At 55.4% G+C, this 23,775-nt stretch overlaps 1 protein-coding gene across 3 annotated transcripts in view; it reads left to right on the forward strand.

The window, feature by feature from the left end:
- Positions 1-2,472: 2,472 nt before the first annotated feature.
- Positions 2,473-23,775, forward strand: part of ACOT11 (acyl-CoA thioesterase 11) — a 42,844-nt gene continuing 21,541 nt past the window's right edge. The window contains exon 1 of one of the 3 annotated variants that reach the window (XM_079776654.1): positions 2,473-2,629. In XM_079776654.1, the coding sequence (XP_079632780.1) occupies positions 2,597-2,629 (33 nt within the window). In that variant the 5' untranslated portion in view covers positions 2,473-2,596. Of the gene's footprint in view, positions 2,630-8,620; positions 8,957-9,074; positions 9,093-23,775 lie in introns of those variants that run through there. The other 2 variants (XM_079776655.1, XM_079776656.1) reach the window with 2 other exon arrangements.

Here is a 23,775-nt window from a genome sequence, read left to right on the forward strand (position 1 = left end):
AAAGAGCAGAGAGGAGAGAGTCCTTTGTGGGTGGGAGGGGGCTCTGTTACTCGTTCCTGATAATCAAACTGATTGCACCTGCTGGACAGCCTCTCAGAAGTCTGCCTGCAGCCTCTCTCGTTTGATGCCTTGTTGTGGGAGGGGGTGGACAGGACTCTACATCTGAGGTCAGGAGTGGTGCTCCTGGGTGCCCTCCTCACTGGGTGACTTTGGGGGGCTCAGTTTTCATTTCTGGGCCTTCGTGTTTCCGTCTGGAAGGTGAGGGGACTAGACTGAGACCGGTGAGTCTGAGCCAGGACAGTTCCCTGGAGAGGGCAGGGGGGGTCGGAGGCGCTCCGGTTTCCACGCCTTCATCCGCAGAGCGAGAGCCTGAGATTGTCCCGGCTGCCTGCCCGAAGCCAGTGCGTTGAATGATGTGAACTGTCCCCTCTCCGTGCTGGTTTCCTTACCAGTCCAGGGAGGCTCACGACACCTGTCCTGTTCACCTCACATGGCTTTTGTCATGCTGAGCATGTTTGTCATTCTCAAAGGCCTCTTGATGCTAAACCCTGTTGCCTGGCTTTCGAGGGCCTCCTCGACAAACTCCCCGCTTTTTTCTGCAAAGTGAGCATCCTCACTGCCTATGACAGCACCCTCTTCTGTTCCTGGTAGGCCTTCCCTCACCCCTCTTCTCAGCCTAGCCAATCTTTTTTTTTTTCTTCTTCCTTTAATCTTCAATGGAGGATATTTTCCCATTGATTTCATTTATTTATTTATTTATTTATTTATTTATTTATTTATTTATTTATTTATTTTTATTGATTTCAGAGAGGAAGGAAGAGGGAGAGAAAGACAAAAACATCAATTTTGAGAGAGAATAATTGATTGGCTGCTTTCTGCACGCCCCCCTCTGGGGATCAAGCCTGCAGCCCAGGCATGTGCCCTGACCAAACATTGTCGTGAGAGACCCATTGATTAGTTGCCTCCCAAACGTGCCCGGACCAAGACCGGGGATCGAACCTGCAACTGAGGTACATGCCCTTGACTGGGAATCAGACCTGGGACCCTTCGGTCCGAGGGCCAATGCTCTAATCACTGAGAAAAGCTGGCCAGGGCCCCATTCAGTCTTTAGAGCAGCTCTAGCACTGCCTCCTCCAGGAAGCCTCTTGGCTTGCCCCAACGCCAAGTGCCATCCTTGGACCACCTTGCAGTCTTTTAGGTGTGACTTTACTTTCTCATCTGCAGACACTAAACTGCTGACAGACCATAAACAATTTGAGAGCCAGGCCTGAGCTCATAGGGGTGGGCATGGGTCCTTGACTCCTAGAGCAGGGAGGCTCAGAGGGAGGAGGGAGCACGCCCACAGTCACATAGCGCGTGTGTGAAAGAACCAGGCCCAGAGCCCAGGTGCCTCAGGCCCAGGGCAGGCAGGCTGCGATATGTGGTGAATGGAATAGAGGGGCACAGGGGAGGGCAGAGGCCTCAGAATCAGGGTGGCCTCTGTGCAGCGCAGCTCCGCACTCAATAGCTATGCCGCCTGAGGCACGTCACCTGCCTTCCCCAAGGGACCTCTGGTGGGGTGAGAATGAGGACCACGGTGAGGCCTGGTCCTGAGCACAGTAGGTGCTCAGTTATCGTAAGGAGTTCGTTATTAGTCCTGATCCACTTGTCCATCCAGCTCCCCTGCCTGGATCGCCACCCCCTTTATCCCTGAGCCTCTGAGCACTGTGTTTTATTGCCCTGTCATAAGCAGTCCCACATGAGCTTCCAGGCCTCATCAAACCTCTTGCAGGAGTGAGAGGGAGAAGGGGAAATCCTGGTGGTCTCTCAGGCGGTAGTGGCTCCGGAGGGGCTAGGACGGGTGCCCAGGGGCTGAGTCCTGTGGAGCCAATGGGGTGGGATGTGGCAGGTGCCACTTTTAGAAAAGTCATGCCACCTATTTTAAGGCAGTGAGGGGTGTGCCCTGTCCCTGGCCAGCAGTGGCTGGATGCCAGCAGCCTGGAGCGGTGGGGCGGGGGAGCAGCACTCCCAAGGGTGAAGAGTCCTAGCAGGTGGCTCTGGTATCTCTCTGGGACTTGCTGGCAGCTCCCTGGCCTCCTGCCACCTCCCCACCTGATCCCTTGCACACGGAGGGAAGCCTGCAGACCGGGCGGTTCAGCAGTCTGCCAGCCTGGGGCTGGGGATCTGGAGCTTCCGGGCCCCTGGGAGCGACCCCAGAGCCAAGAGACCCCGTGGGGAGGACTCAGGGGCTGGAAAGGGGGTGACTAAGTCTGGCTGGAAGCAAAGCGAGTGTCCGGCCAGGAGCCCAGTGGGCGGGCACAGGGCCCCCTGAGGTGGCTGTGCCCCAGCTGGCAGCCTCTTTCCTTCCTGTCCTCCAGGCAGGCACAGGAGCTGCTGTGCGGGGGCTCTAGGAGAGGGGGGGCAGAGGGCAGTCTGTGAGGAGGCTGGGACCTGGGCTCAGCGGGGGCGGGAGCTTGGGAGGAGGAGCGGGAGGAGACTGCCCACAGGCTTCATAGGGAGCCGGGCGACTGTTGCTCAGGTGACTCGCGTCTCTTGGAGGGTGCTGCCGCCCGCGTGTGCCGTGTGCCGCCGGTTCGCTAGCGGGGTCTCAGCCACGATGATGCAGAATGTTGGAAATCAACTGCGCAAGGTATGGAGGGGTGCCGGGGTGGGTTGGAGGCCAAGGGGCGGGGATGATCTGGGGATCCCGAAGGAGAATTGAAGTTTCCATTTTAAGTCAGAAGTTCTACGTCTCCTCTCTCGTTTTCCGCGGGCCGTTTTCTCACTCTCTTTTGGAAGGAGAAATCGCAGGACCCTGGGCTGGTTTATGATAAGCAGCACGCCCCCACACAAGCCCCAGGGGCTGCTGGCTCCCCAGGGCAGGCTGTGCGGAGAGCAATCATGTTTCGCATGTTCTTTGTGTTTGGGATTGTGTGTGTGTGTGTGTGTGTGTGTGTGTGTGTGTGTGTGTGTGTGTGTGTTTCTCCCTGCAGAGGTCTGTGTGAGTTTCTGCAGGACACACGAGCTCTGTGGCTGTGTGGTCTCAGAGTTCAGGGCTCAAAGGCGACGTTACAGGGTTTGGGTGTGTGGGCCAGTGCGACAGGGGGAAGCCCGGGTTCTGGGGAGCTATAAGCTCTTGGCAGAGCAAGTGCAGGACCAAGTGAGGGCTGGTGACACGCGTCCTGCAAGGTGACCTCGCAAACGTTTCCCGGGAACCTCTTAACACGGACTTTGGAGCTGAGATTAGATGCGGAGGCACGAGACAGACCCAGTGCTCAGCCGGCGTTTGATCTGGGGAACAGAAGGAGGGTTCAGGACACACTGGCAAAGGTTGTGCTGGGCGTAGAGGGGGTGGCCCCTGAGGATGTTTTCAGGAAAAGCCTTTTTAAAAGGGGCGGGGGCATGTAAAGAAACCTCTTACCCACCCCCTCCCTCCATCTGCATGATCGCCACTGAGCTTGGACGCCGTGCAGCCTCCCGCCTGGCTCCCCGGTCTCACATCCAGCCCCCTCCACCCCACCTGCCCTGAGGGCTGCTTCTAAAAAGCAAACGTGATGATTCCTCACCTCCGATGGCTGCCTGCAGCGTAATGTTCACATTCCTTACTTGATACCGAAGGATTCTGGCAATGTGCTCTGCCCCTCTCTCCCTCCTCCTTTCACCCTGCCCTCCCCTCTGCATCTAGGATGGCAGCCCTCCTGCGCGGCTTGCCCCCGCCTCAGTATACCAACTTTGTTCTCTCCTCACGCTGTTGTACATACTGTACTTCCTGCTGGAGGGACCCCCAGCCTCCCCTCGCCCCCTGCTAACTGGTTTCCCAGGAAAGGTGCTTTTGAGCCCTCAGATCTCAGCTCAGATGCTGCCTCCTCTGAAAAGCCTTCCCCGATTTCTCTCAGCACAGCGAGCCTCTGTGTTAGTCCCTTCTCACCCTGGACTGTGGGGCGGACTTGCATGTAAGTCTCTTCCATCAGCCAGTGAGTTCCCCAAGGCGCAGTGATGGGCAGGGCCAAAGCCCCAGGGAATTCTCAATGCCCAGATGGGCACCGGCAAGTTGGAGGCAAGGCCCAGGGTGGGATCTGAGCCGCAGGGTGTCTCCCTCCTGTTCCCTGAGCACCGGGCAGAGAGCAGCTTCCAGGTGGCTGGGGCTGTCTGTGTCTTCTCTTAGGTTCCATCACCTTTAACTCTTCTCCCGTTGACTTGACTCTTTCCCCATCGTCCTCATCAGTAACCGGGGAGAAGGCAGCCGGGAGGGACGTATCAGTGTGACCATTTTACGAAGATAACACTATCCTATTCTGGCACAATTCCTTACATAGCGCTGACCATGCTAGGCTCCAGGGAGCGTAAATTAACCATTCTGCTCTCTGGGAGGCTGGTAAAGCTGTCATCCCCACCTCCCAGGTGAGGAAACGGGGGCGCAGGGAAGTTGAGTGACTTGCCCAGGATCACACTGGTAGGAAGGGGCAGAGCTGAGATCTGAACACGAACTCAAATTTGGCTCCAGAGTTTGAGCTCTTAAGAACCTGAGGCTCAGCCTGATGAAAGCCCGGCTGGGATTCCAACCCACACATCCTGACTCGGAGCCCCAGGGCATTCCTCTTCTTCACCGTCTCACCCACACTGAGTCTGGGAGGGGAGCCGGGCGTGGAAGTGAACCTGCAAGGTGACACGGGTGACCTCGTGCCGGCTGAGAACACTCTGGCCTGGATTGCCACCTTTGACCCATTGCCTACATGGCAGATCTCCTTGGACTCCCTTATTCCCTCCTGAATTCCCTAAGACTTAGGGCCTAAGTTCCCCAGGAATACAGGAGAGTTGGGGACTGTTTTCTGGGCTGTCATCAAAGCCATTTTTAATGAAAAGCAAGCAAACCAAGCCCCCCCTCCCCGCCCAGCTCTCTTCACTGGGGGCTAAAGAAAGCCATGTTAAACTGGGAACAAAAGGGCGGCCTCACATCACAGGGGTGGGAACCCTTGTCAGTGTCTTGGGGCTCTGCAGGTAGCGGGCATTGTGCAGTTGGAATGTTCTGGCTTTTACCCACCACTGGGTACTCAGCAAGCACTCTGCACGTGTGAGGGAGGGAGGCAGGGAGGGAGAGAGGGCATTAGGGAGGGAGTGACTGGATGAGGGAGGTGGTGGGTCTGCTGCCGAGCTGGGGCAGGGGGCTGGAGGAGCACTGAGTGTCTGTGTCTGCTGGAAAGGTCCCCCCTGTCCTCCCGTCTCCCATCCGGGGGTCAGTCTACACCGGACACTGGGCTGGTAGGGACCTGCCGGCAGCTCAGTGGGAGGCTGGGTATCCCTGCTCAGCATGAGCTCTAGCCTGGCTCAGGTCAGCTCCCGGTGGGGCCCAGGAACTTAATTTACTGTGGAAATGGGGGCGGAGCTGTTTGTCCAGTTCCCCTGAGAAGCCCTGTGCTGGTGGTGCTGCTGACATGAACCCACAGACCTACATGCTGCTCCCCACACTCTGTGGCGACCCACTGCTTCACCCTGAACCCGAGGAAGCTGGGGGTGCGCCTTCCCACCCCCAAAGTCCAGCCGCATTAGGGGATCTAGTTCAGATATGGGGAGGTTTAGGGTACAACATTTGATCACCCTGGATTAGTTTATCTTCACCCCATTGCTCTCATATAACCTTGGACCAGGCCTTCCCCATCTCTGGGTGTCCCTGAGGTCCCCACCTGCCTTGACATCCTAGGGGTCTGGATGTTTGTGAAGGGTTTGTGCATCACCTTGAGGTTGGTCCTGACAATGAATGGCAGGGGTCATCCGATTGAGGATGCCCCTGTGTGGGGATGGAAGGGAGAACCATAGACATAAAATGACATGCCCATTATATGTAGGAGTGCAAAAACTACTGAAAGAATGAGTGACAATGGGCGCTCAGAAGCAGGCCGAAGTGGTCCCAGAAGGCTTCCTGGAGGAAGAGGCAAGCCTCAGACACTTAGCTTCAGCATGTTTAGGAGCCACATTTGAACCTCAGTCTCAGCCGTGGGCAGACACCCTTAGCGTTCTTAGTTTGCCCTGGAGGACTCTTCTTTATCTTTTAAGACCCAGCTTGGCCATCATTTCCCATTCCAATTCCCATCCTGCCTGCTCCCAGAATTAATGGCATTTCCTTAGGATGTCTTCCTGACTTCAGTTGTTCCCTCCACAGGATTAGCATGTGTCAGGTGCTGAGTACACTGGGATGAACCCAGGCTGTCGTGTGGGGCTACAGCTAATGAGGGAGACCAAGAGAAATGGTAGTTAAAGAAATACAGAAGGAAAATCTGATTCCTTGTCGAGTACCTGCTGAGGGTCAGTAACAGTAGGATGAGTGTCACACAAGTGCTAGCTATGTGCCAAGCATGCATGAAACTCAGTAATTCCTTATAACAACTCTGCAGCAGATAATAGCTTTGTGCCAGTATTAAAGATGAAACTGAGACAGAGAGGTTAAGTAACTTGCGCAAGGTCACACAGCCAGGAAGTGGCACTGCTGAGATTGAACTCGGGCTGTCTGGAGAACAGAGAACTCGAGAGAATAATGAGAGAGGCAGGAGCTCTGTGCGCAGGTGATCGCTGGGTGAAACCTAGCCGCCGAGAAGGAGGCAGCTGTGGGAGGACCTGGGGGAAGAGCATTCCAGGCAGAGGGAACAGCATTCAGCTGCAGGCTCCAAGGTGGGGGGAGCTTGGTGCATCTGAGCAGCCGAATGAGGCCAGTGTGGCTTGGAGTGGAGTGAGCGAGGGCAGTGCAGCTGGAGGGGCTGAGACACGGCTGCCACGTAGCAGGCTCGGGGGCTGGGCCCTGTTTTGAGGTCTGGGATACCCTGGGTTGTATAGTCCTGCCCACCAGACCGTGCACTCCTGGAGGACTCCCTGGCCCCCCAGGCTGGTGCCACGGTACGCAGTCCTGCACACTGAGCTCAGGGACCAAGGCAGCACATCCTCACGGTTCTTCTCTGAACGGCCAGCACCGTCTCTGAAGGTCCCAGCCGCCTTCCCATCCACCGCTGCTGCTCACAGTACGTCGTTGGGCAATAGGATCAGGCCCCTGGTACCGAGGGGGTACCAAGAAGTGAGAGGATGTGCCTGGGCTTGTATGGCTGGCGCGGGACTCAGAACCTCTACCAATGAGGCTGGGACCCCTTTCCAGCCCCTGTCTTGACCAGAGAGGCATCCGCGACCTCTGCACCCAAAATGTGGTTTCACTGTCTGTCATACTCAGACCCACCCTCCTCCCGAGCCTCCTCTGCCCACCTTCACACACTGGCAGTGCCGATCCAGGGCTGCCCACCTGCCCCCACCTCGCGCCCACCAGCGTCCAGGGAGGTGCTCCTGCCTTCACCTGGTCCGGGCGGGCCGAGCTGGCATCCCTGGCGCCCCTGGGTGGCGGGGCCCACCACCACGCTGCTCACAGTGCAAGCGCCCAGAGGCTAACTCACTTCACTCACTTCACTCTGGGCCTCAGTTGCTTCATGTGGGAGCAGGTCTTCCTGCAGATCTTGCTAGGCCATTGGTGAGCTGAAAGGCTTTGGAGGATGGTAGAACCTGGCACATAATGGGCCACGGTGGACACTGCATTTGGCTCGTCTCACCTCATCGGGACCTCAGTTTCCTCAATGGGTGGGTAACAGGGTCGGCGGGTCAGCTGAGAAGGTAAAAGCTACCTCTTGTTGAGTACCTGCTGAGTGTCAGGCATGTTTAAAACTCCCCACTGCTCTGCCCGACTGCTGGTATTCATCTGGCTTTACAGACAAGAACACCAAGGCCCTGGCATTGAGTCGCTTTGAGCCAGTTAGAGAATCCCAGGTCTGACCCCAGGCTGCCGCCGAGCGGGGCGCTGGGGCTGAGGGCTCTTGTCCTGGGCCGACCTGGCTGGGCGGAGGCACCGCCGGTGCTGCCTCGTGGCCGCTGTGTCCTGTGGCTCCGGGGACAGATGGTGCTGGCGGGCGGCTCCCCTGAGGCTCCCTGGCGGTGGGCCTGCGTGCTCCTGCCATTCCCGGGAGCAGCTTCCTTGCGGGTCGGGGTGGCGTCAGGGCAGTGATGGAAACAACCAGAGTCTGGTGCTTTGGGGACGCAGGGATGAGTCAGACTGGACCTGTCCTCAGGGGCCCCCATGGATCTTCCCGCGGGGAGACAGAGAGGAACAGGCTGATGACGACAGCACAGTGTGGCCAGGCTGAGGTGGCGGGAGGCCCAGAGGTGGCTCCTCACAGCCTCAGGGACAGGCCGGGCTCCCTGGAGGAGAGACCGCTGTGCAGGAAAGAGCCCGTTCCATAGAAATGGGGAGAGAATTTGGCAGTGACCCCTCACCCATGTGATCTGTACATCCTGCCCGGGGCTTCTTGAATAGTAATAATTTGCCCTCAGCAAATCAGACATTCACTAATCAATGTCAGTATTAAGCACCTTTTGATTGTGGTAATCATTTCACAATGTATATGTATATTAAAACATCACATTGTGCAACCTAAATAAATACGTATAATTTTTATTTGCCAACCACATCTCAATAAAGCTGGGCAATTGTAATGAGACATTGGGACTCTGCGGAGACATGGACTGGCCCTCTGCCCTCAAGGAGAGTCCTGTCTCCTCATTTGGGAACCATTTTACAGCATAGGAAGCAAGTGTACCCGCTTTACCTTGTCTGGGGCAGGATGGGATGCTGGGGGAGGTGTCTAGATTCCGTAAACAAAAGGAGCGGGCTCAGGGGTCTTGCCCGCTGGAGTGAGTGTGCCCTCAAGGCGGGTGGAGTCTTCTCCAAGCAGGGAACCTGTTGCTCATTGTGGGTGGTGCTGCCTGCCAAACCCAGATCTCCTCACTCCTTGGCCTTGTCCTACTTGTGACCTCTAGAGCAGGCTGTGACCCGCCCCTGGGGGTGTGGCCCCGCTCCCAGGCCTGAAGCTGATTAGAGGTTGGAAGGGAGTGGCCCTTGAGCCTTCCCAGAGTAGCCTCAGGTGCCCGCACACTCCAGGCTGAGCTCCACCAGGTGGGTCTCAATTTCCTTGATTCCTTGGGGAGGGCGGGTGAGGAGAGACCCGCTTCTCTCCTTCTGTGAGCCTGTGAGCGGCGGGAGGCCCAGATGGGTGGTGTGGAGTCCGAAGACTCCTGCTGGCTCTTGATTAGTGAGTAGCAGCTCGCCTTTCCCAGCCCCTTCCCTCACCTGTAACGTGGGGGCTCGGGGCTAATAATGGTCCCTGTCATTTGAGCCTGTTTTGTGCCAAGCAGGTCTGTTCCATGCTGGCAGTGACACAGAGGTGGGTTCATGAGATTAAATGGTGTGCCTACAGGCCTTGAGAGCAGTGGGGTGCGTGGGGAAGAGGTGGGGGAGAAGAAGGGGCTGAGGATTAAATGACTTTAGGTCAAGGGGAGGGACCCCCCCTGAAAAAAATGGGGAGGGGACAAGCACAGAATTGCTTCCCGGCTCCCTCCACCGCACCCTGAGGGCCTCCTGAGACTGAGCGACAGTCCCCACCCCCACGGCCCCACCTGGCTTCTGAAGATAGAGAGCTTCCGGCAGCCAGGCTCAGGTGTGTCTCACTGCACAGACCTGATCTCCGCCAGGCAGGTAGGAGGCCGGGAGGCACTTCTGAGCCTGCTCCGCCTGTGGATAGGCCGTGGTGGGATGATGATGTGGGGGTGCTGCCCAGGTGGGATGGACAGGTCAGAGACCACCCCTTCCAGTTTTTCTTCATACCACCTGGGAGTCAGGGACACTGGGAGGCAACCCATGGAGGGCCTCCAGGGTGCCAGGCTCTGTCTCAGAAGTTCCCCCGGGCTGGTGACTGGATTTCCCTCCGGACTGGCATCCCCCTCCGGAGTCAGAGAACCCAAGTTCAGTCTTGCCTCTGTCTTTTCCTGGCCATGTGTCCTTGGGTGGATCTTTCCATGATCCCCGAGTTTCTTTTTTCTCAACTATAAAGTGAGGGCTCCTGCTTCAGAGTGGAGCTGAGAATTAAAGGACCCCCAAGGACTAGCCTGGCACACAGTAGGCACAATAAATGGCTGCCATCGATATCTGAAAAGGGATCTTTGAGCTTCTGCGAGGGCAATTCTTGGGCAGCCCCTGTTCTGTAGGCAGCTCTCCGGCTCAGGGGACCCCTCTCTTACTTGCTCTGTCCCATTAGCAGGCAAATGAGCTCTAATAGCTCCCAGCCTCTGGGTAATGGCATCCCTCCCCTGTCCCCTGTCCCCTTCCAACTACTATCTTGCTTCTTCGCTCCCCTTCCCCACAGAAATCTCTGAAAGTTTTCCACTTCTTTACCTCTCCTCCTTTCTCTAACTCACTCTAATTGGACTCCTCTCTCTCTCCACCCTCTCTCCTCCCGCTCCCTCATAGTTTCTCTCCCCATCTGCCTTGACTGCTCGGTGCCTCTGGACCAGCAGCCCCCTCCTTCGGAGGTCCACCCCTCCTGGGGCTCCTCCCACCTCACCCAGTGTCCCTTCTCAGTCTTCTTCGCAGGGGCCTCCTCTGACCCTGCCTCTAAATAGCTCTGTCTTGGCTCTCTCTTCAGACGATGTCTGTTCTGGTTGCTATGTTGTGTGACAAACTACTCCCAAAACGTAGTGGCTTAAAACAAGAACCATTGTATTATATTTTGAGACTAGAGGCCTGGTGCACAAAATTCGTGCATGGGTGTGGTCCCTAGGCCTGGCCTGCGATCGAAGCGTGAGCATCTGGCGTGGACCTCTGGGTCCTGGGCAGCACCTGGGAGCCGGGCAGTGGCCCTGCCGCTGGTTGCCGTCTGCGGGGTGATCGGCGGGGCGATCGGGCCCCGCTCATACCTGCCTTGACCTGGCGCTGCCCGCTCACCTGCTCCACCATTCTGCCGCGGCCCCGCTGCTCACGTTGGGGCTGGCAGCGCCTCCATTGCCGCCTACTGCCAGCACCACATTGCCGACACCCACCATATTCCATGCCTCCCCCTGGTGGTCAGGACTCATCATAGTGAGTGGTCAAACTCCCGGTCGAACTCCAGGTCGAGGGGACAATTTGCATATTAGGCTTTTATTATATAGGATTTTTTTTGTTAGGAACTGGACAGGGCTTAGCTGGGTGACTGTTCTGCTCTACGTGGCGTTGATGGAGATTACACCATCAAAGGTTACTTGGGGGTGTTCAGCTGGTGGGTGGGCTGGACTAGGGAGTTCAAGTTGGCACTGTGGGTACCTGGCTGCTTGGCATGGCTGGAAGGCTGGGCCTCGCTGGGACTGTCATTCCCAGCACCAACGTGGGGCCTTTTTAGTATGATGGTCTCAGGGTGGTCAAACTTCCCACCTGGCAGCCGCTCACCAGAGCAAGGGCTCCAAGAGGCCTGAGTGGAAGCTGCCAGGCTTCTCATATCCAGTCTCAGAAGTCACCAGGTGAAATGTCACAGCCCGTGATGTAGATTCAAAGTGGGGGAGGGTTAGACTCGACCCGTCCCAGGGAATAGCAGCAAAGGATTAGCAGCCATATTTGACCGACCACAGGTGCAGAGTCCTGTGGACCTTAAATGCCCATATACTCTCATGTCTCCAGCTGCAGCTCTTCACCAGTGGCCTCCAAACTTGAACATTGTTGCCTCCTTGACACCTCTCTTTAAGTGTTTAATAAGATATCAAAAATTCTTGATTCCATCCCCTACTTATTTCTCCCCAGTCACCCCCAACTCAGTAACCAGCACCGTCACTCACCAGCCATGTGTCCAAAACCTGGGTCCTGCCTGCATCCTCCCTTTCTCTCATGCTCAGGTGTGGAATCCGTCAGCACTGCTGGCCCCGCCTCCCAGTACTCCCTGGGGCCATCATCTCTCTGCATCTCCAGTGTTACTAGCCCAGCCTGAGCTCCATCACCTCTCCCTGGATGGCAGTGGCCCATGAGGAGTCTCCCTGCTTTCTCTCTCTCACCCTCTAATCCACCCCCACACAGCAGCAGGGTGATCTTAAAATGCAGGTCAGGTCACCTCCCTCCCCACGTCTAGCTTCCAGTTCCTCCCATCACACTTGGAGCAAAATCCAAATTCCACTGGAACCTACGAGGCTTTGGGTGACAATGGCCCTACTTGTCTGTTCCCCTGGCTGCATTTCCCACTTGCCCCCTCCCTGACATCACTCCAGCGCCCTGGCCACCCTGCTGTTCTTCTGGCAGCCAAGCCTGTCCTTGTCCCTCCTTGGGATCTTTGTACTCTCTGTTCCCCTGACCCAACCTTGTGTCCCCGAGCCTTGCAAAAATCACTCCTTTTTGTTATTCATTCAGATCTTGATAAACCAACCTAAATTAGCTCCTCCCATCCACCACCTTCTCTCTTTGTCACATCCGCCATTTTTATTATTTTTTTTGGTAGCACTTTTCACTCTCTAAAATTATTTTATTCCTTTATTTGTCTACTAAGAGGTCTGGTGCCTGAATTTGTACATAGATGGGGTCTGGCCTGATTGAGGCCGATCAATGATTCTCTCTCATCCTTGATGTTTCTATCTCTCTCTCCCACTCCCTTTCTCTCTGAAATCAATAAAAATATCCTATATAATAAAAGCCTAAATGCTAAGTGTCCAGTTGTCTGGTCAGCTGTTCAACCAATGAAAGCTTAACCTTTTGTACTCGGATGTCGAGTGTGACTCGACACGGTTAGCATTTAAATCCTGAGTAGAATAAAGGAATCGAGAAAAAAGCAAGCGAGTGCAAAGGGTTAATATGCTAATGATATGCTAAGGCCACTCAACCGCTCGCTATGATGTACACTGACCACCAGAGGGCAGACAGTCGACCTGTCGACAAGTTGCTATGACGTGCACTGACCACCAGGGGGCAGGCACTCAAACCAGTAGGTTAGCTTTCTGTTGGGGTCTGGCCAATGGGGACTGAGCAAGATGGGCCAGACACACCCTGGAGTCCTCCCTCGGTCCCTCCCTGGCTGGCCAACCTCCCGTATCACTCCTCTCCCTGGCCCCAATTGTGCACCAGTAGAGTCCCTTGACCTAGCCTGTGCCCTCTTGCAATCTGGGACCCCTCAGGGGATGTTGGAGAGCCGGTTTCGGCCCGCTGGCGAAACAACCGGTTGCTATTACACACACTGACCATCAGAGGGCAGACGCTCAACGTAGGAGCTGCCCCCTGGTTGTCAGTGCACTCCCACAGGGGGAGCACCACTCAGCCAGAAGCCGGGCTCACGGCTGGTGAGTGTGGCGGCAGTGGCAGGAGCCTCTCCTGCCTCTGCAGCAGTCAGACATCCCCTGAGGGCTCCTGGACTGCGAGAGGGCGCAGGCCAGGCTGAGGGACCCCCCCCCCACCCAAGTGCATGAATTTTGTGCACTGGGCCTCTAGTATATGTATAAAAGAAGGATCTATGTTGATCCCCAGCCAGAATTGGCCTCTTTCTAACCTTGTCCATCCCTGTCTGGTCTTGGTTTTATACCTTACTAGGACCCTTCCTGTCCTCTGACCCAGCCAGTCCTTAGATTTACAGCTAGAGGCCTGTCACTCAGGTCAAATGTAGCCCAGCCCCCTCACTGTCCCTCCTGGGGCATGCTTGTCCTTTGCCACTCCCTGCTCCCTCACAGGGCTGGGCCAGACCCAGTGGGAGGCTGTCTTCTCCCTGCCGTTAGATCTTTCTTGCCCTAAACATGCCCCCACCGCTCATGACAGCAGAAGCCTTCGGCAGCCACAGGGTGCTCCTTTACTTGCAGCAGGAGTTGTCACTGTTGAGCTGTGGACAGATGAAATCATGTGGCTGTTTTTGCATAAACAACCATTAAGTTAGAGCCACCCAGCATGCATATAACTTAAAGCAAAGTGATGGCAATAGAAAAAAATGTAAATGCAGGCTGATACCGTAAATCTTGTTTGTTTTCATCTGCTTGGCTTGCCGTTCATGTTACGTTTCAGGTGGCCATTGATGAGCAAATGTGTCTTTATTCAAGACATTTGATCCAATGTTGAACAGAGCAGACAAATGTGGTCGTCCACAGGAGACACCTCCCAGGATCAATTTAACACATTTGCTGAGCACGTTACAATGTCCTGGGTCTATGCAAATGCAAAATATGTCTATTCCTGCCCCTGTGACCTCTACCCTTGTGCCTGGAGGCCTTGCTCCCAATGAACCTGAGCTGGTTTCTAGTGATTGTCTCCTTCCTTCCCAAGAAGCCATTTCCACAGTGAGGCGTCTTAGGACTTCCCGGGGCCCAGCACTCCCTGAGTCTGGGTAGATTGTGTGGACATCTATGTGGGCCGCCTCCGTGCAAAGCCACAGACTCCGTCCTGGTCAATATCTGGATCGGTGGCTGCAGTGAAGCCCGGGTGCTAACAGACTGCACGGTCACCCGGCAGGGGTTGTCACAGAGGGGGCTGGCAGGCCTGCGCACCCCACCACTGCTGGAAGCTTCCCTCAGCGCTCCCATCACCTGGAAGTGGGGCTTCATCCTCAAGCTGGGCCAGGGCTCAGCCAAGGCTGCCTGGCCAGTCACAGGGGCCCGTGCAGGCTCTTCCTGGCTCCGATGATTTCCTGTGCCGCTCAACAATGCCTTGCTTTAAAAAAAAAAAAAAAAAAAAGTTGCCCTAACCGGTTTGGCTTAGTGGATAGAGCATTGGTCTGTGGACTGAAGGGTTCGATTCCGGGTCAAGGGCATGTACCTTGGTTTCGGGCACATCCCCAGTGGGAGGTGTGCAGGAGGCAGCTGATCGATGTTTCTAACTCTCTATCCCTCTCCCTTCCTCTCTATGAAAAAATCAGTAAATTATATTTAAAAAAAGTTTTTATAGATTTTTAGAGAGAGGAAGTTAGAGGGATAGAGAGATAGAAACATTGATGAGAGAGAAATGTCATCGATCGTCTGCCTTCCACATGCCCCCTACTGGGGCTCAAGTCTGCAACCCAGGCATGCGCCCTGACTGGGAATCGAACTGTGACCTCCTGGTTCATGGGTATATGCTCAACCACTGAGCCACACGGGCCAGGTAATGCCTTCCTTTTTATTTTATTTTATTTTATTTTATTTTAGTTATTATTTATTTTTTAAAAATATATTATTATTGATTTCAGAGAAGAAAAGAGCGGGAGAGAGAGATAGAAACATCAATGATGAGAAAGAGAGAATCATTGATCAGCTATCTCCTGCACGCCCCCTACTGGGGACAGAGCCTGCAACCCGGGCATGTGTCCTTGACCAGAATTGAACCCTGGACCCTTCAGTCTGCAGGCTGATGCTCTATCCACTGAGTCAAACCAGCTAGGACAACACCTTGCTTTTTAACAACATGAAGTGCTAACACTTTTCAAGCACTTTCGATGGGTCAAACCTTATTCTAAGCAACTTGCACATAAAATCTCATTGAATCCCCTCTATGAACATTATTGCCACTTTATAGGTGTGGAAAGTGAGGTTCAGCGTGTCTTATGTAAATGCTTAAGGTCATTCAGGGAGGCAGGGGCGGGGCCCGGATGCCCATGCAGCCTGGGTGGGGTGGGGGTGGGGGGCTGCTGCCAGCCCCCTAGGCCTTCCTGTTTTCTTCCTTCTTCCCTCTGTGCCCTGCTCATCATTTCTTCAACAAACCTTAACTGTGGGCTGAGTATAGGGCACACAGGGGGTGCGATGGGGGTGGGGGAGGTGGGACCAGCACACGTATCTTGCAGCCAGAGCTGGAGGCCCAGGGAAAGACTTGGGGTGCCCGGTGGAGAGCGGGTGGTGCACCTGCCTCAGAGCACAGCAGCCCCTGCCACGAATGGTGGGCTCAGCTCTGGCCTCACCCTGAGACCTGGTGACTCAGGGCCTCAGAGGCAGCCCTTCCAGGGCTGGTGTCTCCGTGCAAGGCCTCATTCTGAGGCCTGGTCTGCTCCTTACCCCGTGTCAAGGAATGCGTTCCGTGCACGAAGTCACACCCCTGCGCTTACCACTTGGCCCTGCTTAGAAAGGTTTCTTGAACACTTTGTATTTATTTGATTTTTTAAATCCTCCCCCGAGGATGTTTTCCCATTGATTTTCAGAGAGAGTGGAAGAGAGAGGGAAAGACACAGAGAAACATCGAAGTGAGAGAAACACATCGATTGGTTGCCTCCCGGATGTGCCCTGACTAGGGCCTGTGCAGGGGAGGAGCCTGCAACCCAGGTACATGCCCTTGACCGGAATTGAACCCGGGACCCTTGGGTCCGCAGGCTGACGCTCTATCCACTGGGGACATCTGGGGGCCTCAGGGAGTGTACGGAAGGTCAGCCTGAAGGTGCTGCCCAAGGGGCTGGGGGAAGCGGCCTCACCTGCTGGGGGGCGGGGGGGGGGGGACATCCCTCAGAAGGAGGGGCCTGCAGGGGCTGGAGGAGCAGCTGGGCCTGGAAGGGGCCACCCAACGTGTTGCTAGCTTCCTGGGGCAGGAAGTCCCGGCTGCAGCCAGAATCCTATAGGGCTGAGGGGAGCAGCTCAGGCCTGAGGAATGTGTGCAGCCTGGGAGGGGGGAGGGGAGAGGGGCCCCCTTTCCTGCTTCCCTTACTTCCCTCTGGAGAGAGAGAAAGCGAGAGATTGATTCTCTTCTGCTTGCTCTGTTCTCTCCCAGCTTCTATTCTTGGACCTCATGGTTTGTCTATTGTCTCTTTTTCCCTCCTTTCCCTTTCTCTGTCTCTGTACCCTCTCTCTTCTCTCCCCCTGTCCCCCCTTCGTGATCTCTCTCCCTCTCCCTTGCCCTCCTGGGGGGGACTTATGGTACCTGTAGCTGGTGTGCCCAGCTTCAAGGTCAAACAGGGTTGTTGTCAGGATGGCCGGGCCTGACCCATCACCTGGCCACCTGTTGCCATGGTGACCCAGAGGCCGTGTCCAGCAGCAGCCTTGGCTGTGTCCTGGGAGGGCCTGAAGGGCTCTGAGGAGAAGGCTGGGCCTTTCCTTCATAGCTCCTGCAGGCCTATCGGAGCGGCTCCCCTGAGGGGCCACATGCGCTATTAGAGCAACTGGGGACAATGGGACTTGGGGTCAGATGGCCTGTGTTCAGAACTCTCCGGCTTCTGCTAAAGGCAGGAGGTGGGAGGAGGCAAACAGCCCCCAGGGAGGAAGCAGCAGGGAGGCAGCTGTCAGCTGTGTGGAGTGTGCCTGTGTGTATGTGTGTTGGTGGGGGTGGGGTGGGGGGGGGAGGGTTAGGAAGGACTCTGACAGGTAGACCTGCTCCTCAGTGGCAGGGTCTCCATCAGAAAGGAGTGAGCCTCCTGCCTCTGGGCGAGCAAGCACACGCTAGAAGCCACGGAAGGGGATGTGGTAGCTGAGGGTCCTGCGCCTGAGAGGGTGTGTTTAGCTGACCAGCAGGTTTGCTCACTCTCCTGAGAGCTGAGGATTTACAGAGTACGGTGTGCAGTACGGCTGGTGGCCCCCGGGCCCCCTCACAGGCTCCGGCACTTGAGCATCCAGCAGGACAAGGGCCTTGGCTCTGGACTGTGCTGGGAGGAGGTACTGACAGCGGAGCACGTGAGGGTGGACAGGGAGGGGAGAATCCCTGTATGGGTCCCGGCCTGGCCTGTGTGGTGAGGAAGGGCTGTGCCTGGCACCAATGCCTGGGATGATGAAGTAACTACCTTGCCCATCAAGTGAGAGAGACAGTTATTTATGGCAAAGTGGCCAAGCAGCCTCTGCCTTTGAGTTAAACAGACTTGGTTCACGTCCCAACTCTGTCCTTTACTGACTTTGTGATTGTGTGTGTGTGTGTAAGTTGCTTTCCCTTTCTAAGCCTCTGTTTTCCCATCTATAAAATGGGAATAATAACAGCATTCAACTGGTAGGACCGTGTGAAGATTGAATGAGATAATGCATAGACAATGCTTAGCACAGTGCCCGGCACATATTAAGTACTTAAGCAAGGGAGAGCGATTGTTCTCAATCTCACCTACACACCCACCCTTCCCATTTTATAAATGAGGAAGCTGGGGCCAGAGACATGAAAAAACTTGGCCATGTCCCATTGGTCGTTAGTTACGGGGCTAACTGCTGGGACAGCCCCCAGCAATACGGAGAAGTGGCAGTGAGGATGCTGGCTGAGGTTAATTGAACCCCTGCCCCACAGGCCAGTCCCTCCCGCTGCCGTCTCCGCGCACAGTCCCACAGGCTCCTGCCTCCCTCCGTGTAACAGCACCTCCTAGGCCACCCCAGCTTTCCCACTCCGGCTTGTCCCTCCGGCAGGCTCTGCTCAGACGCTACAGGTACCTTAAGTCCCCTCCCGGAGGGCAAGGGAGGGCAGAACCATTGCCATTGACACAGCACTTTCCATATGCCCCTCCCTTTGCACTCTGGACAGAGTACCTACCATCTCATTGTACAGATGAGGAACCTGGCCTGTGGGGGGTGCTCACCTGTGGAACACAGGAATCACTGGGTGGAAGGGGGTGGAGGGGTGAAGCAAGTCACCTGTGCCCCCATGTTTCTGAGGGTAGGTCTGGGTTCCCATGCAGCCTACCTGGCTCTGGAACCCACGGTCCCATGGTGCCTCCTCCCCCACATTTTCATTTTCCCAAAGCTGAGAAGCGAAGGTTACTGGAGTCCTGTGTGGTTTAGGAAAGTCAAGGCCCTGTCCAGCCCAACTGCTCTATCCTCTCTAGCCCCTCAAACGATGCTCCCTAACCCGTGCACTCACTGCAGTTAGCCATGCCTCTCCCCTGGTCCTCACAGTGCTCTTGGAGGAGATGGGGAGATGGGGTGGGTAAGATGTGTGTATGTGTGTTGACGGTGGGGGCGGGGAGGGTTTCCCTAGTCATATGAGCAGGCCATTGTAATCGACCTCCGACACCCTCCTCACTCTCATGGTGGAGGAAGGGGCTGTAAGGTAGATGGAGGCAGCAGGCCTGCCCTTAAGCTTGAGCCTGGTTCTGTGGCTCAGAACTGGGGCACCTTGGACAGGACTTGGGACTTCTCTGGGCTTGGGTCCCTTGTGTACCCAGCCAGTGACAACCCCTCCAGTATGTGCCCATGGGTCCGATGGGACAGGAATGGGAAAGCATTCAGGACATGCCCTCTCCGCCCCCTCTGCCCCCTGCAGGCTCTTTGTGGGGCAGGGGGAGTTCTCCTGAGGACAGGTGAGGGTAGGTGCCAGATTTCAGACAAGGTTATTTTTACCCTGAGGGTGGAGGCAGGCAGGTGATGTTCAGGCTCTCTGTTCTAGAATGGGGTGAAGGGGCAGGGGAAGAGATGGACCTGCAGTGGGGAGCCTCACCTGACCTCATGGCCTGTGTTCTCCCTGCCTTCGTTGGGGGACACCAGTGGGAATCGGGGACCCACTGAGCTAACTCATTCGTTTGTTCCTCAACGGGCCAGGCTCTGTGGGCCCCGTGGACACCAGGAGTAGAAGGAGAAGGCTCCTGCCTGGTCCATCTTCTGGTCCAGTGTCAACCAAATGCGGCCACCATTAAATAAACGTCCTTCATTACAGAGAGAGCATTCAAGAGGCGAGGTACAGGTGCCAGGAGCCTGAGGATGCGGGGAGAGATGAAGGAACTGAGGAGGGAGTAGGCATTGCAGAAATGCAGAGGAGAGGGAAGAGTGCTCCAGGCAGAGGGCATGGCACGGCACAGGGGCATGGTGGGCAGGGGCATGAGTGTGAGGAAATGACAGAGCCTGTGAGGCGGGGGCACATGGGGTGAGCAGGAGATGTGGCGGGCTGTCTGTGAGGGGCCTTGGGGCCTTGTTGAGGACTTCCTCCTGGAAGCCAAGTCTTGGAGACTATAGGTAAATGCCCCATTTGGCAGATGAGGAAACTGAGGCCCAGATAGCTAATAATAAAAGCTGCCCACCATGCTAATAAAAGCTGCCAGGTACCATGCTAAACAGTCTGCTTCCAACATCATTTTTTGCTAATGTAATTGGCATTTTACATTTAATTTAATTTAGGAAGCTTACCTGATACTTATCTAAAATGTTTTTCTGAACAATTAAAAAAATTTTTTCAAGGTGAAATATAACATACAATTACCCATTTTATTTATTTTTTATCCTCATCTGAGGAGCTACATATATATGTGTGTGTGTGTGTGTGTGTGTGTGTGTGTGTGTGTATTGAGAGAGACAGAGATAGGGAGAAACATCAATTGGTTGCCTCCTGTATGTGTCCTGACCAGGGATTGAACCCACAACCTAGGCATGTGCCCTGACTGTGAATCAAACCCGAAACCTTTTGGCATATGGAACAATGCTCTAACCAACTGAGCCACCCTGCCAGGGCACAATTACCCATTTTAAAGTGTATAATTCAGTGACATTTACTACATTCATCATCTTGTACAACCATCACCTCTATCTAGTCCCAAAACATTTCTGTCACTCCAAAGTAAAACTCCTGACCTACAAAGCAGTTTCCCCCAAGGACTGGGGGTCAGAAGGGGAGCCCACCGCCTGATTGTCTGTATCAGACTCTGGGCTCTGGACAGGGGCCCAGGGCCATGGCCCCTGTTTTCTCCTCGGCCATTGCCTGTGGTAGTTTCCTCCCCCTCTCTGAGTCTCAGATGGGAAGAATTTCTGCTGTCTTCCCCATCTCTAAGGCCTATGGAAGTGCTACAGAGATGCAAATGTGGACTATGGCTGGTGCGTCTGGGAGTGTCTTAAATTCTACCATTTCCCAGGTGCTCAGAAGCCATGTACCTGCTTCTCTGTCAGCCTTGGTTTGCTCATCAATAAAATGGGTAGAGTAACAATGCCTCACAGGGTAGATATGAGAATCACTGAGATAATACATCTGAAAGCTCTTAACATAGAATTTGTACATACTAGGTATTCAATAAATGTTAATTAAATGAATAGCATGTAGGAAGTCAAAATACAAATTATTGCTTTTCTCTACCTTTCTCACCCCCAAATTTTGAAAAATGTTAAATGCCAATTCACCCTGTAGCTAGAAGTAAAATGCGGATGCTTGTGTAGGGCACTGGGGACCGTTATTTATCTTCTAGGATGAAGAGCTGACCTGCTATTACTAGTGTATGAGAATTAGAAGCCTGGGGCAGCCCACTGGTGTCCCCCCAGCCCTCAGGCTGGCTTCATGGACGACTGCCCCCTCTTTTCACCCGAGTCTGGCATCCACTGCTACCCTCTTTTTGCTTTGTCTGCCGGGACTCTCAAGGCCAAATGCAATTCTCGATGGCAGTATATTTGTGCAGCTGGATTCCTAACATAATTACTTCTCCCTTATTTGGTTTCTTAGCTCTGTTTGCATCTCAGCTCCCAGGGCATTGTGTCCTGTGTGTGTGCAGGCTGCCTCGGAGCCTTTTTGGGAGAGACGGAGGGACCCTGAAGGAGAATTAAGGGTGTTGACAAATGTGCCTGCCTTGCTGGGGGGAATCTACCAGGAGGCCATCCTGGTCTGAGAGGCTGAGCCACACCTTGGGGACAGGGCAGCTCCCTCGGACAGCTCAGAGTGGTCTCACTCAGACAGCCAGGCCTGTCATGGGCCTGGACCCCGGCTCTGAGGGCGCGGGCCAAAGGCTGCTTCTCGCTGCCCCCTCGAACCTGCATTTTAGTCCCACGCCTCTAGAGAGCGAAGGAGGGAGAGTGGGAGGAACAGGGGCTCTCAGTCTCACACCCTGGGCTTGAGTCCAGGCTCCAACATCAATGGCTGTTTGACTTCTCTCAGAACCTCACACACGGGCTAATCATCTTGCCCATTAACAGTCTTGCCCCATGAAGTTCTGGAGAGCTCAGAGGTGAGAAAAGGCTGCGTAAAGCCCAGTGTGGATTATATTTGGGTCTTTCCCAGCTATGTTTCTGTAGGAAGTCCGAACCCAGCTTTAAATACTGACGGTACATGTTCAACAAAGGTTAGCCATATGGCCGACATGTACGCGGAACTTTAAACCCCTCATCTCATTTAGTGTCATCCTGAGGATGACCCCTGGAGGTGGGTACTATGACCCCATTTCTTACAGATGAAACTAAGGCCCGCAGAGCAGCTTGCCCTGAGGTCACACAACTTCCTTGTGGAACCAGATTTGAACCCTGGTCAGGTCAGCTTCAAGGCCTCCCCTGCCCTGGCCTGCTGTTCCCAGTGGTTCCTGCAGCACAAGCTCTCTTCTCTGCTGTTCCTACAGCACTGAGCTCTCTCCTCTGCTGTTCCTGCAGCACTAAGCCCTCTCCTCTGCTGTTCCTGCAGCACCAAGCTCTCTCCTCTGCTGTTCCTGCAGCACCAAGCTCTCTCCTCTGCTGTTCCTGCAGCACCGAGCCCTCTCCTCTGCTGTTCCTGCAGCACTGAGCTCTCTCCTCTGCTGTTCCTGCAGCACTAAGCCCTCTCCTCTGCTGTTCCTGCAGCACTAAGCCCTCTCCTCTGCTGTTCCTGCAGCACTGAGCCCTCTCCTCTGCTGTTCCTGCAGCACTAAGCCCTCTCCTCTGCTGTTCCTGCAGCACTAAGCCCTCTCCTCTGCTGTTCCTGCAGCACTAAGCTTTCTCCTCTGCTGTTCCTGCAGCACTGAGCCCTCTCCTCTGGTGTTCCTCCAGCACCAAGCTCTCTCCTCTGCTGTTCCTGCAGCACTGAGCTCTCTCCTCTGCTGTTCCTGCAGCACTGAGCTCTCTCCTCTGCTGTTCCTGTAGCAATGAGCTCTCTCCTCTGCTGTTCCTGCAGCACTGAGCCCTCTCCTCGGCTGTTCCTGCAGCACCAAGCTCTCTCCTCTGCTGTTCCTGCAGCACTGAGCCCTCTCCTCTGCTGTTCCTGCAGCACCAAGCTCTCTCCTCTGCTGTTCCTGCAGCACTGAGCTCTCTCCTCTGCTGTTCCTGCAGCACTGAGCTCTCTCCTCTGCTGTTCCTGCAGCACTGAGCTCTCTCCTCTGCTGTTCCTGCAGCACTGAGCCCTCTCCTCGGCTGTTCCTGCAGCACCAAGCTCTCTCCTCTGCTGTTCCTGCAGCACTGAGCCCTCTCCTCGGCTGTTCCTGTAGCTCTAAGCTCTCTGCTGGCTGTCGCCTTTTCTGGGCAGTCGCTGTAGGGACTCCTTGGCCTCTTTCCCTCTGTCTCAATCCACAAGTACCTAGTACTTGACCTCAGGCTTTCCTTTGCCACGCAGTTCCCATCACCCGAGGCACCACCGTTCCTGCTTGTCCTTGGTGCTGTCTTCACATCCTCTCTGCACCTGCGACCTTCCTGTCTTCAAGTCTCAGCCCCTGTCACCAGCCTCTCCCATAGGTGTTTATTCGGCACCTGCTCTGTGAGGCCTGAATCTGTCCCTGTCTGGCGGGAATGACTGCCCGATGGGAGAAGCGCCTAGGAATACAGTGACTGCACAGCTTCACTGTGATGGAGACAGGCGAGGCTGTGGGGGCTGGGAGGACCGAGCTCCCTGGGGAAGAGGCAGGGATGGGGAAGGAGGAGGAGATAGGGCAGATAAAGGGAACCTAGGCAGAAGCAGCCCCCACGTGGCAGAGGAGGGAGGAGGAGAGGGTGGTGCTCTGAGGAACCTCTTGTGGTTGCTCTGGGAGGGCAGGTGCTGGAGGCCAGAAGGAGGTGGAGACGGGAGGCCTGTGAACAGGCTCTGGAAACATCCAGCAAGCCCCAGTGCGGGGCCTCAAGCCCGAGGGCGGTGGGGTAGGCTGAGAGCTTCAGGGGTTGGACCCCTGTTACTTGGCTCAGTGGGGGCGGGAGGAAATCCAGGTCAGTGTGAGCGCGTGGGGCTGTGGTCAAACTGCCTCGAAGGAGCCCCTTGCTCATCCCAGGAGGGCTCTTCCTGGCTCCCCAACTGTGTGACCCCGGACCAGCCTTTCTGTCCCTGAGCCTCAGTTTCCCCTTCAATGAAGGGATTGGACGAGGTGGCCTCTCCTGCTCTGACCAGCAGGTCTGTGACATGGATGGTCCAGGAGGAGGGACACAGAACCCCTGGTGTAGCCAGCTGAGGCC

This window comes from Cnephaeus nilssonii (assembly GCF_951640355.1).
Source record: "Cnephaeus nilssonii genome assembly, chromosome: 7".
Classification (NCBI taxonomy): domain Eukaryota; kingdom Metazoa; phylum Chordata; class Mammalia; order Chiroptera; family Vespertilionidae; genus Cnephaeus; species Cnephaeus nilssonii.